This window comes from Nicotiana tabacum, chromosome 20 (genome assembly GCF_000715075.1).
Source record: "Nicotiana tabacum cultivar K326 chromosome 20, ASM71507v2, whole genome shotgun sequence".
Taxonomy (NCBI): Eukaryota; Viridiplantae; Streptophyta; class Magnoliopsida; order Solanales; family Solanaceae; genus Nicotiana; species Nicotiana tabacum.
Genome location: NC_134099.1, coordinates 95980870 through 95999961, shown reverse-complemented (window position 1 = coordinate 95999961; position 19092 = coordinate 95980870). Strand labels below are relative to the sequence as shown.

Genomic DNA, 19092 nt, shown 5'->3' with positions numbered 1-19092 from the left:
TTCTTGCTTGTCGTTCCCTTTTCGAGACTCATAGATAGGCAACCTTTCATTTCCAGTGGAGGCCATGCTCAACTCCATGTCATGGGCACGAGTCGCAAGTTATTCAAATGTGCCAGGCTTGATATCTTGCAAGATGTAGCGTAGCCCCCAATGCATGCCTTGGATGCACATCTCTATGCCTGAAGATTCACTAAGCCTATCTTTGCAGTTGAGGCTTACATTCCTCTAACGATTGATAAAGTCAATAACTGATTCACCCTTTCGTTGACGAGTATTTGTAAGTTCTATCATACTCACAGTACGTCTCGTGTTATAAAAGCGATTGAGGAATTCTTGCTCAAGTTGGTCCCAAGTATCAACAGATCCAGCCTCGAGGTCCGTGTACCAATCGAAAGCATTTCCTTTTAATGAGAGGACAAACTGCTTGACGAGGTAATCTCCATAAGTCCCAGCATTGTTGCATGTCTCAACGAAGTGCGCCACATGTTGTTGCCATCAAACTGTTGAAATTTTGGAGGTTGATAGCCAGCAGGCATCTTCAACATATCGATCCTTGAAGTGTACAACTTTGCATAGGTAAAGGAGGACTTGGAAGCGACTTCATATTTGTTTTTTATAGTCCCTTCAATGAACTCATTTAGATGATTGATTGGAACCATCCCTTCCGAAGAGACTGAAATTTCCTTAGTGGATGCAACTTGCCGTCGGGCAGAATCAATCTCTTGAACTTCTGGGAGTTTTCCGGGTGCATGAGTGGTTTCTTCTTCCATCAAGATTCCCACCCTGTCTGTTAGCTTGTCAATTCTAGCCTCTTGATTTTTCATGCATTTAGTCAAGCCAACGATTTCTTCCGTCAAGTTTGCCAACTGCTCCTTCACAGATGAAGTGTTTGTCACCATGGCTTGCATGATTGTCATGGATGATGGAGAGTAGCATAGATTTTCACACAAATTGACCCTTGATTGGCTCACACTATGTGGTGTAAGTGGGGAGGATCCATCACTTGAAACATCATCATCTTCTTTCACAACAGAGTGCTTGGATCCGGAGAGGTCAAGCAGAGTAAGAATTTTCTTGATCTTTTCAGCAACATCGCTTTCTCCTTCGGGTGTGATTGTGGAAGATCTTGCTCCTTTTGAGGATGAATATCCAAAAACAGGGTAGATGTGGACGACACCTGGGGTGCTTATTGTCCTAACGAGTTTGCTTTGCTCCTCGTAACTGGTCCAAAGCTTCCAAAGGTAACTTCAGGTATGTTTTCCACATCAGCATAGAACTTGGAATTAGCAGCCTTGGTGGAAGTTGAACTGGAGTTGATTTTCTTTGAAGTCATTTCAATGTTCTTGAACTTTGGTGATTGAAAGTTGAGATGAGAGATAGAGATTGTCCCACTGGGCGTGCCAGAATTTGTAGACAATAAATTTGCATCGAGAAAATAAAATCAAGACCGAAAAATATTGCAACAATTGTAGTATTTTATTTCAAGTAATTTGAGCATTACAATCTCTATGAATCCTCTAATTCTTTTTTCCAACAGTAAATAAATTCAATGGCCTTTGAGCTTGATCTTGAATATGTAGTTGCCGCCACGAACTATGATCTTGAATTCAATTAGCACGAACTTTGAATTGAATTCGTACCCCTTGAATGTTGATTTGTTCTTCGTTCTTAAACTTGAACTTGATTTCTTAAACTTGAACTTGATTGCTTGATGCTTGAAACTTGTAGAGAAATTTGCAGTGTTTGATCCACGAGATCTCTCTTGCTTTTTGTTATAACTTCTGATGTCTTTTCTGGGTTATGAAGACCCCTATTTATAGTTGTGGAAGGGAGGAGTTGTGATAAGAACAAACTCTTTCCGACCAATCAAACTGAAGTGTGACATGACTGCATTTGATTGGCTGGAACATGTCACTTCCACATGTGTCACGGTTTCATTGGCCTATTAATGTGACTCGACATGCCTTGTCATTTTGACACATGGCATGATCCTATTGGCTCTTCCGTTTGACTTGGCGTGCCACGTCATTTGACACGTGACACCAAACTGGGCTTCTAGGAAGATGTCATCTTGGGCTTAATAAAGTAAGCTTATCACTTTAGCCCAATGAATTAAAACTTATTTATTTAATCTATATATATTAGATTTATATAATTAATTCAAATATTTTAACCTATAATATTTATTTGGCCTAAAATATATTTAATTAAAATTAAATCCAAATTTAATTATGAATTTAAATTTAATAAAATTTTAATTGACTATAGTAATGTTGTAACACGCCAAACGTGAAGCATGTTGTAACACGTTACGAAGATTAGCTTTCCCAGTCAAAAAAAAAACGACGGTCGGTAACCTTCCTCTGATATTCAATATCAATAGCTATCTAGATATTTCCGTAACCTACTCATCGCCAGCCTTTAGCCCTACTCATCAGTCAACGCATCTCAATCGTTAATCATCTACCAGCTCATTCAATCCAAACCGTCCGATCATCCTAACCCCGCTATAAAATAACGCCTCATCTCTTCATCAACTCGCATCCCATTTTCAATCTCTTCCGTCTCCACCGTTAATCTTTTCTCTTTAGATCTGGTACTTATCATTTCTCTGCTTCTGACACTGTGTTCAGATCTGTGTAGATCGTTCGCTGATCTACCGTTTGAGTATGGTCTCGAGTTCCATCGGAGATCTGCTTTTTGATGGTTGGGCCGGAGGTTTTGTTACGAACCGTTTGACTTTGAGAAATGAGTTGATGAAAGCTTCATAATTTGGAAGAGTAGCTCTTGTCTGCTTGGTAGTTGTTCCAAAGCAACCAAATCTGGTTATTCAAGTCGATTGGATGCTTCATCGTTTGCTGCTTGGGTTCTGTAGGTTAGCCTATTTGTTTCTATTATTTTTGCATTTATCTACCGTTTTGGACCAAATTCTATTTATTGACATCTGTTGTGGTGTTTCTGTTTGTTGCAGATTTGATTCTACATGCGGCTCATATTGACCATATATCTGTTCTGTAGAGCTGCTTGACTAATCACATCTGATTTATGCTCCAACTGTTGAACTGTGGGTCGATTAACCGTTGGTAATCGGCGAGGTTGTGGTTGTTAGAAAAGGTTTATCATTGTTTAATTTGTTGTCTATTATGAGTTGCATCATTGATGAGCATTAACCTTTCTGATACGCATGCATATGTACGAGTTAGTTATATAGTCATAGAGAAAAAGAGAGGACATGTGAGATTTTTGTTGTTTCCCGACCTTTGCCATGATGGGTGCGCTCGCATGGCAGGTCACAATACCCAATAAAGTTTCTATTTTTTGTTTCGGGAGAGGAGATGGCACAGGGATTTTGCCTGGCGCTCCTCTCTTTGTGTCGTCTCGTCTTTTGTTCTCTTCCTTGTTCCCTAGATATTATACGCAAGATCAATACCACCAAGAACGTCACATCAGATTGTTGGATACTTGCCCTTTGAATGGTGGTCTTTTATTCAAAGGCAAGTGACTCGTGCATCTCTTAAATTTGACATCGGTCGGGCTAATGCTAGGATTAATCTGCTCCAGCACTCCAATCAAAGGTACAAGAACGAATTCCCTCCACTAACATTTACGTTTAACTTAGCATATAGCATATTGCCGTTCCATGAGTAAGTCTTTCAAATAGCAGTCCTTAATTTTTAATGCTCATCTTAGACTACGATGGCAGTGTTGATCTAATTGTCAAAAATGAGATTTAAATATTAATTCCAAGCTAGCTAGACAGGCTAATAAGTTGTTTATTAAAAATAAATGCTCTTTAATGAATAGTAAAGTGCAAGATTATAGAGGCTACATTCTAGCTGGGTATAATAATAAACTCTTTTGCAAGAAAAAATGTTTCTACATTTGGTAACAACAGACAACTTTGATAACTTAAATGCGTTTATGAATGGGTAAATTTGTTTTTCAAATTTAGGTTTTGCAAATATGATGTTCCCTTGGGTTGACAGGCGTGCGACATACTTCCTAGTTGGTTCTTAAAAAATGAGATTGTTAACCCACTTACAAGTCATTCGAATGTGTAATGTGGATATTTTTTATTCAAATGGTTCACTAGTGGGAAAATCTCTGTTCTATTGTTGTAATGTAGTAGTGAATTTGAATGGGAAGTATTGTCCGAGTGCAGTTTTTTGTAATCTTGGAGGGGTGAATATGTATGTACTCAAATATGTTTCAGTATTTGGATAGAATGTCATTCTTCTCTCCACTGGCTTTGGGATGGTGCTAGCTACTTGTTGAAGATCAATGTTAAGTATCTGGCTCTGCCGAGCTGATCAACCAACTTGGGATGCTGCTGAATTACAGTGGAAAAAGGTGATTCTACTGCTTAAAGTGTCAGCTGTGTTCGCTATGTCATTACTGTCAGTTGGAATAGCTGTCTAAAATTGAGGCTTCTTTATTTCTTCGAATACTTTCAAAGTGTTGCCGCCTTAGTGGCTGTAGCTCGTCCTGATTGTTTGGTGTATTGCTGGAGCCATAGGGCTAAATTTTAAGTTCCAAAGTTTACGTTGCTGCTCTTAAAGAAAGCATCATCAGCCTGATACCTGCAAGGGGGTCTTACCACTTTAATTTTATTTTATGTATTTGATCTATCTAATTTTTTGCTGTCTTTTAGGAATTGGATATTGCAACTTTTGTAGATGATAGAAAACTGGTTATTACCAAAAAAAACTGGTTATATCCACATCTGGTACATGTGATTGTCTTGATCGTTTGCAGAGGTAATGTCATGCTTAATATTCATTGTTGGTAGTTTATTATATGCTAACTAGTTAAGAGTTTAAATTACAGGTTATATTGCTCTTTACTCCTAGTAACTGCCAAATTCTAGTTCTTTCACAGGGGGGGAATGGTCCTGTTTTAGTGTACGTACGTCGATAGAGAGAGCATACGGATGTTTATAGAGAAATGATTCATAAATTTGATAATTTCTTCTTGGTCTTCAGTGGCTGAATTTTTGACTATTTAAAGCTGCAAAATTTTCTCCTTATAGCAAGATGTTGTAGTTCTTCCTCATTTTATACTTCCACTTGCTCAAATCATAAAATCAAATTAAAAATGTACTGAAATAAGCAATTAATTTTGATATTTTAAATGCTTGCATTAAAAGGAATACTTGCTTTTTTGTATTTCAAACTAGTGATAATTTGTAGAACCCTTTGTAGAACGCCTTTTGGTTTACTGATCTTTGTAGTTTATTTTATACGGTGGCCTTTGGTTGAGTGTGGTATTTTATCTCTCTTTCCGGCACCTGCTAAAATTTATAAAGGATTTGTACCCCATTACAAAATTTACTTATGGAGTTGGTCTGTCTAAACATATACAATTGTTTATAACTTTGAGATCATGCTGTGAAAAGTAAAATAGAATCGAGTCACTCCTACTTGAACATGTAGTATTGTGAAATGTCATTAAATTTGAAATCGTGTTAAAAGTAGAATAAAGTAGTCAAAAGTCTGAAGAGTTATTAAAAGTAGAAAGCTTCATTATTTTTTGAAAATGGAATAGAGTTAGGACTGTCAATTGTAACTTTTTAAGTAAAAGCATTATTTGTTTAGACGTCATTTTTATGACAATATAAGTTTGTCCGGTTTGTTAATTGTGTTATAAGAACTTGTTTTATCGGTTTGATGGATCCAAGAGCTCGGCCTCTGGTGGAGCGCTCAATTGTGTTCAATTGAGAGGACGGTGGTTCGAATCCACCTGGATTCCTTTTGCAGTTTATTATCACTATATTCTTAAATTTTAAAGTAATAATAAAATTTAATATTGTGTGAGTTAATTGCTGCCTGTTTTTTTTTCCGCAGAATAAATGCACGCTGTGCAATCGGTTGTGTCTTTACTTTTTCTTCTAGTTAAGCCTTGTTTGTCTTTTTATATATGATATCTTAAGTTTTGAGGGTGAAAACTAAGAAGTACTTGAATTATTTCTAGAATGTTAAGGAATAGTTTATACATTGGAGGCGCGTGAATAACTTAAAGATTAAATCTCTTATTTTATGTTCATTATCTTTACTTTTTATGCCTATAAAAGGTCATGTAATTGCAATGGAAAAATACACCAAAGTGAAAGAAGAAAACACTTTTCCCTTCTTTCTATTTCTTCTTATTTATATTTTATTGCATTGCTTTTATTTTATAATACGTTATCAACACGAAGCTCTAATTTTATTCTTAACTTCCGCTAAGTTGAGCCATATTTTATTTAAGGTATGTATCATTATAATCATTTTATTTATGGCAGTACATATCATATGCTCACTGTTTGTAGATTACTTTGCGCTTGGGTATCTTAAATAGTTTAAGTACATTGCAGTGATAAAATAACTATTTTCTCCCGTGCTTAACTCTTAAAATGACCTCAAAGTCATCAAACTAGCTATGTACTAATGTCATATTTATAATATTTATGGACTTTCTGGATAAAAACATATCTTTAAGGCATTTTGAAGAACTGTGAGAAATGAATTGTCAAACAATAAATTTATAGTTTAATTACTTTATATTTATTGGAACATATAAATAATGTTAGTTACGTTCGATTCTATTAACACATATATATCAATAATATAAAGTGAAATGAAACATGTAATTTCTACTTTATGGCAAGAATAAAATGAATTAGTAGAATGTTAACATGATATAGCTCTAATTTCATTTCTTTTACCTTAATCGTTTTGTTTTTATTAATTGTTTATTATTATAATTATTTCTCTAACTTATTCATCTTTTATGATAGTTTTCACTATGTCAATTTATCAAAACTTGAATTTGTGGCACTTGACATCACCCGGAGAAATTATTTATCATGGGTACATGATGCTGAAATTCACTTGGAAGCGGTCTTGGAAATACTATTATACAAGGAACTGAAACATCAAATTAGGATAAAGCGAAGACCATGATTTTCCTTCATCATCATCTACATGAAGGGTTAAAAACTGAATATTTAACCATAAAAGATCCACTTGAATTATGAAATAATTTGAAGGATCGATATGACCACCTAAAACTTACGGTATTACCGAAAGTCCGGTATGAGTGAGTACATTTAAGGTTGCAAGACTTTAAAACCGTAAGTGAGTATAATTCTGCTATTTTTAAAGTAAGTTATTTATTAAAATTATGTGGAGACACTATCACAGATGAGGACTTATTGGAAAAAATATTTTTTACTTTTTACGCTTCAAATGTGGTGCTACAACAACAATACCGTAAAAAAGGTTTTAAGAAATATTCTGAGTTAATCGCATGCCTACTTGTGGCAGAGCAGAATAATACTCTATTAATGAAAAATCATGAAGCTCGTCCCACTGGGTCAGCTCCATTTCCGAAAGTGAATGCTGTAGCAGCATATGATAAGTTTGAAAGAAAACAAAATAATTACCGTGGTCGTGGACATGGTCGTAAACGTGGACGTGGCAGGGGCGAAACAATTATCGTCATTATGGTGGAAATAAATTGGAGAACAATAAGGGTTCTCAAATTAATCATTCAAAAGGTAAAACTAGTATGTGTCACCGATGTGGTATGAGAGGTCATTGGGCACGCATTTGTCGTACGCCAGAACATTTTGTCAAACTTTATCAAGCCTCCCTCAGGAAAAAAAGAAAATAATGTGGAGGCACATTTGACCTTTCAAAATAATGATGATGAAGCAGGTCCCTTAAACAAATATGATTCTAAGGCACATCTTGCATATAAAGATGATGATTTTGAAGGCCTAACAAATATTACTCATTTAGAAGTTGGAGACTTCTTTGAGGATATTGACTGAAGAACTAATCATCTTACTGCGGAATGAAGCTATAAAAGTTGTTATTTTTATGTTTGCAACTAGTTTATTTTTCTTGAGTGTATTTTTCTAATGCATCACGTGTTGCTAGTTTCTACATTCCTAATGTATTTCTTAATGTTTTTTCTTCTTCTTGCCTTTCATATTTCTTATGATGTATTATTTGTCTTTTTTTTATGAAGAATATGAAAATTCCCCAGTCTTCAATTGGACTCAAGATTAATAAAGATGATATATGTCTTCTGGATAGTGCTACAACACACACTATTTTAAAAGATAAGAGATATTTCTCTTATTTGGTAATGAAAGAAGCGAATGTTAATACAATATCTGGTAGTGCAAGATTAATTGAAGGTTCTGGAAGAGCCAATTTATTACTACCAGGAGGAACAAATTTGGCTATTGATGAAGCACTATATTGTAGTGAATCTCAAAGAAACTTATTAAGTTTCAAAGATATTCGCCAAAATGGCTATCATATTGAGACTACAAATGATGAAAAGATTGAATATCTTTATATTACTACAATAATGTCCGGTAAGAAATATGTGCTTGAAATGTTACCTGCTCTTTTCTCCGGCTTATACTACACAAGTATTAACAGGATTGAAACACATGCCATAGTAAATGAGAAGTTTACTAATCAAGATAATTTTATTATTTGGCATGACCAGTGGCCATCCTGGTTCTAATATGATGCGTAAAATAATTAAGAATTCACAAGGACATGCAATGAAGAATCAGAAGATTTTTCAGTTTAAGGAATTCTCTTGTGCTGCATGTTCTCAAGGAAAATTAATTATTAGACCATCAACTATTAAAATTAGGATGGAATCCCCTGAATTTCTGGAACGTATACAGGGTGATATATGTGGACCCATTCACCCTCCATGTGGACCATTCAAATATTATATGGTTTTGGTAGATGCATCTACAAGATGGTCACATGCGTGCTTACTATCAACTCGTAATATGGCATTTGCGAGATTGTTGGCTCAAATAATAAAGCCAAGAGCACAATTTTCAGATTATGCAATTAAGACAATTCGTCTTGATAATGCTGGTGAGTTTACATCCCAAGCCTTTAATGATTATTGTATTTCAACTGGGATAACAATTGAGCATCCGGTTGCTCATGTTCATACACAAAATGGTCTAGCAGAATCATTGATCAAACGCCTCCAATTAATTGCTAGACCAATGCTTATGAGAACAAGACTTCCCATTTCAGTATGGGGTCATGGTATTTTGCACGCAGCAATACTTGTGCGGATAAGACCCACAAGTTATCATAAAGTCTCCCCATTGCAATTGGCTTTTGGCCAGGAGCCAAATATTTCCCATCTTAGGATCTTTGGTTGTGCGATATATGTTCCAATTGCTCCATCACAACGCACAAAGATGGGTCCTCAAAGAAGGTTGAGGATATATGTTGGATTTGAATCTCCTTCTATTATAAAATATCTAGAGCCGATGACTGGAGATTTATTTACGGCAAGATTTTCTGATTGCCATTTTGATGAATCAGTATATCCAACATTAGGGGAGAAAATAAGCAGCTGAAAAAGAAGATAGATTGGAATGCATTATCACTGCCGCATTTAGATCCTCGAACAAATCAATGTGAACAAGAGGTTCAAAAGATTATTCATTTACAAAATATTGCAAATCAATTGCCAGATGCATTCACTGACCTACCAAGGGTGACTAAGTCATATATTCCAGCTGCTAATGCTCCAATTCGAGTTGATATTCCGGCAGGACAATTAATTAAAGCAAATGAGTCTAAGCTATACTTGAAACGTGGTAGACCAATCGGTTCTAAAGATAAAAATCCTCGAAGAAGAAAAAGAGCAAGTGATCAAAGTGAACATAACACAGAGGTAGTGGATTAAGAAGAGCCCCAAGACGTAACAAATGATAAGACCTTAGGGGAGGTCCAGGTACCTGAAAATAATGAGAATGAAGAGATATCAATAAGTTACGTCTCAACCGGGAAAAGATGGAACCGAAATAATATTGTTATCGATAACATTTTTGCTAATAATGTTGTTGTTGAAATAATGCAACAAGATGAGGATCTTGAACCAAAATCTGTCAATGAATGTAGACAGAGAAATGATTGGCCAAAATGGAAAGACGCTATCCAGACAAAGTTAACTTTACTTGGAAAACGTGAAGTCTTCAGACCCATAGTTCGAACACCTAAAGGCATAAAGCCAGTAGGGTATAAATGAGTTTTTGTGCGAAAACGAAATGATAAAAATGAAGTCGTTAGATATAAAGCGCGACTTGTGGCACAAGGGTTTTCCTAAAGGCCTGGAATTGATTATATGGAGGCATATTCTCCTGTAGTGGATGCTATCACCTTCAGGTATCTCATAAATATGACAGTGCAAGAAAAACTTGATATGCATCTAATGGATGTTGTTACAGCCTATTTGTATGGATCATTAGACAACGAAATTTTTATGAAAATACCTGAGGGATTTAAAGTGCCAGAAGCATATAAAAGTTTTCGAGAAACTTGTTCAATAAAGCTTCATAAATCTTTATACGGATTGAAACAATCAGGTCGTATGTGGTACAATCGCCTGAGTGAATACCTGTTGAAAGAAAGGTACAAGAATGATCCAATTTTTCCTTGTGTCTTTATAAAAAGGCATGGATCTGAATTTGTTATAATCGCCGTGTATGTTGATGATTTAAATATCATTGGAACTCCTGGGGAGCTTCCAAAAACAGGACTGTTTGAAGAAAGAATTTGAAATGAAAGATCTTGGAAAGACAAAATTTTGTCTTGGTCTACAAATTGGGTATATGAAAGATGGAATATTTGTCCATCAATCAACATACACCGAAAAGATTTAAAAGCGATTCTATATGGATAACGCACATCCATTAAGTACCCCGATGTTTGTGAGATCACTTGATATAAAGAAAGATCCATTCCGACCACATGAAAATGATAAATAGCTTCTTGGTGCCGAAGTACCATATCTTAGTGCAATTGGGGCATTAATGTATTGTAAGGCCCCGGAAAACTTTTCCAAGTAATTTGAGATTTCGTTGTACCAAGGTAGGCTAATTATTTTATTTTGTGTGCAAATGAGGATTCATGATATAATGGGTATCAATTGGATATGTTAATAAGCATATAATTCATATTAGAGGTGGATTGGGGTCTAAGGAGAGGCCTAAGTCTAAGCCAAGTTAGAAAAGTTTCATATTAGACGAAATCTGCGAATGAGTGCACACAAGGCCCCAGTTTGAACGATTATAACTCCAGTTCTATTGGGCGTTGTGTGATGCATAACATATCAAATTAAAGCTCTTTGAGTCTAGTTTCCAACGCAATAAACCGTTCATCATTTGGAGGTGTATACAGAAAGTTATTACTATTTTTGTGTCCCTTACGTCGCCAGCGCCCTGGGTAGCGCTTGGCGCTAGCCGTGGCGCCCGGAATTTTGAGCTATTGGAATCAACGCCCCAGGCAGCGCCCGAAATAGCCTATAATACACAATTTCGGGGTTCATTTTCTCTCATTTCTTTTGGACGAGTTTGAGGGTTTTCCTCCATTCTCTCAAGACCTCCAACTCCTCTCATCTTCAAGGTAAGTTTTTGGAGTATTTTGAGTTGATCACTACTCCTAAACACTTATATTAACATGGATTGATCTTGAAAATCCATAGATTTCCATTAAAATCCTTGAATATATCAAGAACACCACAAGTGGGGATTCTCAAGATTCTTGCTACAAGAGGTATGTCTATCACCTCTAACTACTCTATGGTGATTAATTATGTATGATATATACATTAGAACTCATGGGATGGGGATTGGAAGTCATAGGTGCCTAACCTAGGTTGTGTTGGTATTGTAGAGATTGTGAGGTGGGTTATTGGGGTATGATTCTTGGGGTAATAGTATTACGTATACATGCATGTACAAATTAGGTTTGTGGGAAGGTTGATAAATACAAATAAGTAAAAATTGGGTTGGGGAAAGAAGAAAATCTTGTAAAAGAAATTTAAAATCAAGATGCTCAACTAGTGTTTGATAAAATGCTCAAATGAGCTGAGACCATGAATACCTTCCTAATTTGTGTTAATTTTGTTATGTTTCAAGTAGATTGGGATGGCTAGAATTTTCGAAACGTCATAGTAACTTAAGAAAAGCTAAAACGAGGTACGTATGGCTAACTTTGACCTTTGTAAAGTCGCTTTGCTTGGTGTACGAATATCTGGTATGTGATATCTATATGGAATTATTGTGATTGGTAAGATTTGATTGTTCGTGGTTAAGTCTCCTGATATAATGGTGTACGTAATTGGTAATAAACCAAATGTGTGATTGTGAATATGTTATGTGGTAAGAATTGAGGAACAAATGATGGAAGGGAATCGTAATTGATGAAATTGAAATAACAGTAGCAATATCATCTGTGACCCATTGTGGGCAGTTATCGTTATGATTTGAATTGTATACGGTTGTTGAATATGATGGTTGTGGAAATTCTTTGAGAAATTGTTGTTGTTGTTCTTTGTGAATTGTTGTTGTTGTGTTGTTTGTGAATTGTGATCGTACAGTGGGATCGGGTTGCGCGCCGCAACACAAAGTAATAAGCTGTGTGTTGTGGTGATAAGGGTGGCCGAGGTAATAAGGGTGGCCGAGGTAATAAGGATGGAAAGTGATCGAAATCACTACTGAAATGAAAATATGAGAAAGTTGTGAAATCATTGATGTGAAAATGTTGAAGGGGAAATGGAGAGATTGTAACTTGTTTGGCTTGATTGCTTTCCTTCATGTGTATTTGATTGTTGATTCCATTACTACTTGTTACTTGTGTATGGTTGAGTTTACTCAAGGCAAGTTTATTCATGCATACCAGTACAATTCAAATGTACTGACGTCCCTTTTGCCGGGGGCGCTACATTCGTGTCATGATTGTAGGTGGATCCTTAGCAGGTACTCCAGTCCACCGACCGTAGCTCCCCTTCACTTTCCGCCAGAAGCATTGGTGAGCCCTTTTCCTCCCGGGGCCTTGCGTGGCTCATGCCGCTTTTTATTTCGGAGTCTTGTTTTGGTTTTTGGTGTGAGGTATAGCCGGAGCCTTGTTACCGGCAAGTATTGTATCATCCTTTTGTATCCTTAGAGGCTCTGTAGACAGTAAATGTGGGTTGCGAATTTATGAAAATATGTATTTTGTATATTGGGCGATGTAAGTTGTAAACCTCATTAAGTGACTACGTATGTTTTGTTAAAAAGGTGTTTTAATTATAAAATGACTATTTCCTTTGATTAATGGACAATAAAAATGCGGGGTAACTCGTGGAATAGGAAAGGCACCCAGGTCCGCTTGGCTGGGGCTACCCGGTCGAGCGCCGGTTGCGCCCCTCGGTTTTTGGGGCGTGACAAACTTGGTATCAGAGCCTAAGGTTTTAAAAGGGTCCTAAGATGTCTCGGAGCCGTGCCTAGTAGAGCGCTTCTTATCGGTGTGTTGTCGACCACATCTATAAGTAGGGGGCTACATGAGCATTTAGGAAATTACTCTCTTCTTTGTTATTCTATATCGTGCGGTGAAGTGAAAAATGGAAGTATTCACGTCTAACTCGTGCTCTGTTTCGAATTTTTCAGTAATGGCACCTAAGAAGAGAGCTAGACTCGGCCTTGGGGCCAATGCCACCCCAAGTGTGACTATGAATCATGTACCTGATGCCGTGGGTGAGAGTGACTCCCCGGTCTTAAATCTGCCTAGCCCATTTATTCTGGATCCGAGTATTCCTGTCCCAGTTGCGGCTGAGGGTGCTACCACCCCCCCCCCGCTGATACTCCTGATCCTGATGCAGTTCCAGTTTTCGGTCCCGGGGTTTCTGATGGGGACCTTAGAGGAGCCATCCATATGTTGACCCAGTTAGTGGCCGATCAGGCCCAGAGATCTCATGATGCCCCTACTTCCTCCAGCGGATAGGGAGATTCTGCCAGCTCCAGAGTCAACCAGTTTCTGCGGTTGGCCCATCCAGAGTTCACAAGCACAGACCTAGAAGTTGATCCGCAGGATTTCCTTGATGAAATGTATAAGACCCTTCGAGTGATGAAGGCTACAGAGACGGAAGTGGTTGAGTTGGCCTCATACAAGTTGAAGGGAGCAGCGTATTCGTGGTTCAAGATGTGGGAGGATTCCCATGGGGAGGGAAGACCTCCGGCTAGATGGGATGAGTTTGTAGATGCATTCATGGACCACTTCTTGCCTGCCGAGACAATGACGGCCCTTGCCACTGAGTTTGAGGTCCTCAAGCAGGGCAGTATGAGTGTTTGGGAGTACCACATGGAGTTTGTGAGATTGTCCAAGTATGCTCCCCAGTTAGTGTCGACCATGGGTGATCGAGTTCGGCGATTTGTTCAGGGTCTCAGTCCTTTGGTGGTGAACGAGGCTGCTACAACGGCCTTACACTCAGATATGAATTATGGGAAGATTGTGGGATTCTCTCAGGCCATAGAGGCTAGGAAGTTGAAAATACGAGCAGGAAGGGAGAGTAACAGCAGGGCCCGATCAGTGTGTCACTCAGGGAGACCAGTTCAGAGAAGGGGACCATCAGGGTCATCCCAGTCATATGATCAGTCCTCAGCGAGCACACTACCATCTACGTACAGTTATCAGCAGAGTAGTCACTCGAGACCAGGTTCAAATAGTAGGAGACCCCATCAGTCCGGTCGTCCGGGAGGGAGATCACAACAGCAGGGGAGGGCTCTATGCCCCAAGTGTGGGAGATTCCATACAAAGACTTGTTATCTGGATCTCCCGGTGTGTTATAGATGCGGGGCGAGAGGTCATATCCAGCGGGACTGCCATGCGCCCAGTCAGGGCATGGGTAGGGGATTTGCTCAGTCATCCGGTTCTTCAGCCGCCACATCATCCGCGCGCCCTCCAGCTCCAGTAGGGCGTAGTGCAGTTAGGGGTGGAGCTCGTGGTAGAGGTGGACCCAACCGATTTTACGCCTTGAGTGGTCGCCAGAGTGCAGAGGCTTCCCCAGATGTTGCTACAGGTATCTTGTCTGTTCAGGCCATTGATTGTTATGCTCTTATTTATCCGGGGTCCTCTTTGTCTTATGTCACCCCATTCATTGCTTCAAGTTTTGGGGTAGAACCCGAACAACTTCATGATCCGTTCTCTGTATCGACTTCGGTTGGTGATTCTATCACAGCCGCGCGAGTTTATAGGAATTGTGTTGTCACGGTATGTGGTCGTGCTACCACGGTCGATCTTACTGAGCTTGGAATGGTGGATTTTGATGTGATTATGGGAATGGACTGGCTTTATTCGTGCTTTGCTAAACTTGACTGCCGAACGAGAGTCATGAGGCTTGAGTTCCCTAATGAGCCTGTTATTGAGTGGAAGGGAAATGGTGTGGTACCGAAGGGTAGGTTTGTTTCTTACATTAAGGCTTTGAAGATGATTAAGAAGGGGTGTATTTTCCATTTGGTCCGGGTGGAGGACACCACTTCAGAAGTATCTGTCCCCGAGTCCGTGCCAGTCGTGAATGAGTTTATTGAAGTGTTTTCGGACGAGCTTCCAGGGATCCCGCCAGATAGGGAGATTGATTTTGGGATTGATGTATTGCCAGATACGCAGCAAATATCTATTCCACCATATAGAATGGCGCTAGCAGAGTTAAGGGAGTTAAAGGGGCAGCTGGAGGATTTATTAGAAAAGGGGTTCATACGGCCAAGTGTGTCACCGTGGGGTGCTCCGGTTCTTTTTGTCAGAAAGAAGGAAGGGTCGCTCCGGATGTGTATTGATTATCGGTAGCTTAACAAGGTCACCATCAAGAATAAATATCCTTTGCCTCGGATAGATGATTTGTTCGACCAATTGCAAGGTGCAAAGTTCTTCTCCAAAATTTACCTACGGTCCGGGTATCACCAATTGAAGATCAGAGAGCAGGATATTCCTAAGACCGCTTTCAGAACTCTCTATGGTCACTTTGAATTCTTGGTCATGTCTTTTGGGCTAACCAACGCCCCAACAACTTTCATGGATCTTATGAATCGGGTCTTCAAGCCGTTTCTAGACTCCTTTGTGATTGTTTTCATTGACGACATCCTTGTTTATTCGCGGAGCCGGGAGGATCATGCCGATCACCTCAGGGCAGTTCTGCAGACTCTTCATCAGCACCAGTTGTATGCTAAATTTTCAAAATGTGAATTTTGGTTGGAGTCTGTTACCCTTCTGGGTCATGTTGTTTCCAGTGAAGGGATTCAGGTGGATCCCCAGAAGATTGCAGCAGTGAAAGATTGGCCTAGACCCATGACCCCGACGGAGATCCGTAGCTTCTTGGGTTTAGCGGGGTATTATCGGAGGTTTTTGGAGGGATTCTCTACCCTCGCCTCCCCGTTGACTAAGTTGACGCAGAAAGCAGTTAAGTTCCAATGGTCTGACGTTTGTGAGAAAAGTTTTTAGGAATTAAAGTCGAGATTGACCTCGGCGCCGATATTGACCTTACCGGAGGGCACAGAAGGATTTGTGGTTTATTGCGATGCCTCCAGGGTCGGTTTGGGGTGTGTGTTGATGCAACATGGGAAGGTTATAGCTTATGCTTCAAGGCAACTCAAGAATCACAAGAAGAATTATCCGACGCATGATTTGGAGCTTGTGGCAGTTGTATTTGCCTTGAAAATATGGCGGCATTATCTTTATGGGGTCCATGTGGATGTATTCTCAGACCACAAGAGTCTCCAATATTTGTTCAAATAGAAGGAGCTGAATTTAAGGCAGCGATGGTGGTTAGAATTGATCAAGGATTATGATATGGACATTTTATACCATCCAGGGAAAGCAAATGTGGTGGCCGACGCTCTCAGTCGGAAGTCCATGGGTAGTTTGGCTCATTTGGGAGCGGTTCAGAGGCCTTTGGCTCGGGAGGTTTATCAATTAGCCAGTCTGAGGGTTTGTATTTCGGCCTCAGACGAGGGGAAGGTTATGGTGCGTAATGGAGCAGAATCGTCACTTGTAGCGGAAGTCAAGGAAAAACAGTTCATTGATCCAGCATTGGCACAAATGAAAGAGGCAGTTTTGAATAACAAGACTTCAGCATTTTCACTCAGTGGCGGGGATGGTGTATTACAATGTCAAGGTAGGCTATATGTTCCAGATATGGATAATCTTCGGGAGAGGGTAATGGCGGAGGCTCATAATTCCAGGTATTCTGTGCACCTAGGTTCTACGAAAATGTATCATGATCTCAAGGAAATTTATTGGTGGAACGGTATGAAGAGGGGTGTGGCGGACTTTGTGACTAGATGTCCGAACTGTCAGCAAGTGAAGGCCGAACATCAAAGACCTGGTGGATTGACTCAAAGCATAGAAATTCCAATATGGAAATGGGAGATGATCAATATGGATTTTGTAGTAGGGCTGTCGCGCACTCCGCGCAGGTTCGACTCAATTTGGGTGATCGTTGACCGACTCACAAAATCAGCGCACTTCTTGCCAGTTAAATCTTCTGACATAGTGGATCAGTATGCCTAGTTGTATATCAAAGAAATAGTCAGGTTTCATGGCACTCCAGTCTTAATCATTTCAGATCGAGGGGCTCAGTTCATGGCCAATTTTTGGAAGAAATTTTAGCAGGGCTTGGGCACACAGGTAAATCTCAGCACAGCTTTCCATCCTCAAACTGACGGGCAAGTAGAGCGGACTATTCAAACGCTTGAGGACATGTTGCGAGCTTGTACTCTTGATTTCAAAGGTAGTTGGGATGACCATTTGCCACTCATAGAATTTGCTTACAACAACAGCTTCTATGCTAGTATCCAAATGGCACCATTCGAGGCACTGTATGGTAGGAGATGCAGGTCTCCCATTGGGTGGTTCGAGGTTGGAGAAGCAGAATTGATAGGGCCGGACCTCGTGCATCAGGCCATGGAGAAAGTCAAAATTATTAAGGAGAGGTTGAAAACTGCTCAAAGTCGCCAAAAGTCTTATTCGGACATTCGTCGTAGAGATTTGGAGTTCAAAGAAGATGATTGGGTATTTTTGAAGGTTTCCCCCATGAAGGGAATCATGCGATTTGGCAAGAAAGGGAAATTAAGTCCGAGGTATGTCGGACCATACAGAATCATTCAGAGGATCGGTCAAGTGGCATATAAGCTCAAACTGCCACCCGAGATGTCGTTGGTACACCCGGTCTTCCATGTGTCTTTGTTGAAGAAGGTAGTAGGAGATCCGTTCGTTATTGTGCAAATTGAAGCTATTGAGGTTAATGAAGAACTATCTTATGAAGAAATTCCAGTTGCCATTCTTGATAGGCAAGTACGGAAATTGAGAACTAAGGAAATTGCCTCTGTAAAAGTGTTATGGCGGAACCAGCAGGTTGAGAAAGCCACTTGGGAAACTGAGGAAGAAATGAGAAAGAAGTACCCACATTTTTTTGAATAGATATGTAATAGCTTTCATGCATTTGGTTCCTGTAAACTCTTAGTTTTTGATTTGATCTATGTTAAACTATTCCATTTTGACTATGTATGTTGCCTATGCGGCCATGGTTGGTGTTGAACAAGTTATGTTATGTCTATGGAACATGTATATACTGTTAGGATATGTATCTGGGGCCCTCTAACAGGTGGATAGTCCTATTTACAAAGGAAACTCTGGCGAAATTTTCGGATATTTAAGGAGTTAGCCAAATTTGGAGCTGGTGATATATTTCATAATGTAAAAAAAAAAAAGAGTGAACCTTGATCCTCATAAGGAGAAGTTACAAAAGGATGACTAATGAGTGAACCTTGATCCTCATTCGAGGACGAATGATCCTAAGGGAGGAGAATGTAAGGCCCCGGAAAATTTTTCCAAGTAATTTGAGATTTCGTCGTACCAAGGTAGGCTAATTATTTTATTTTGTGTGCAAATGAGGATTAATGATATAATGGGTATCAATTGGGTATGTTAATAAGCATATAATTCATATTAGAGGTGGATTGGGGTCTAAAGAGAGGCCCAAGTCTAAGCCAAGTTAGAAAAGTTTCATATTAGACGAAATCTGCGAATGAGTGCGCACAAGACCCCAATTTGAACGATTATATCTCCTGTTCTATAGGGTGTTATGTGAAGTATAACATATCAAATTAAATCTCTTTGAGTCTAGTTTCCAACGCAATAAACCGTTCGTCATTTGGAGGTGTATACAGAAAGTTATTACCATTTTTGTGTCCCTTACGTCGCCAGCGCCCTGGGTAGCGCTGGGCGCTAGCCGTGGCGCCCG

At 39.2% G+C, this 19092-nt stretch overlaps 1 protein-coding gene and 1 long non-coding RNA gene across 2 annotated transcripts; both read left to right on the top strand.

The window, feature by feature from the left end:
* Positions 1–2538: 2538 nt before the first annotated feature.
* On the top strand, positions 2539–4720 carry LOC107825536 (uncharacterized). The gene is made up of 3 exons (XR_001657093.2): positions 2539–2875; positions 2972–3575; positions 3953–4720. It is a non-coding gene; the product is annotated as an uncharacterized LOC107825536 (long non-coding RNA).
* A 9439-nt stretch (positions 4721–14159) lies between these two features.
* Positions 14160–15641, top strand: LOC142174466 (uncharacterized). The gene has a single exon (XM_075240265.1). It carries the CDS (start codon positions 14160–14162, stop codon positions 15639–15641), a length of 1482 nt encoding a protein of 493 aa, XP_075096366.1.
* The last annotated feature ends 3451 nt before the right edge of the window (positions 15642–19092 follow it).

What these genes read in the sequence shown, in the direction of transcription:
- LOC142174466 (XM_075240265.1), top strand. Translation starts at nt 14,160, where the DNA reads ATGGAGTTTGTGAGATTGTCCAAGTATGCTCCCCAGTTAGTGTCGACC.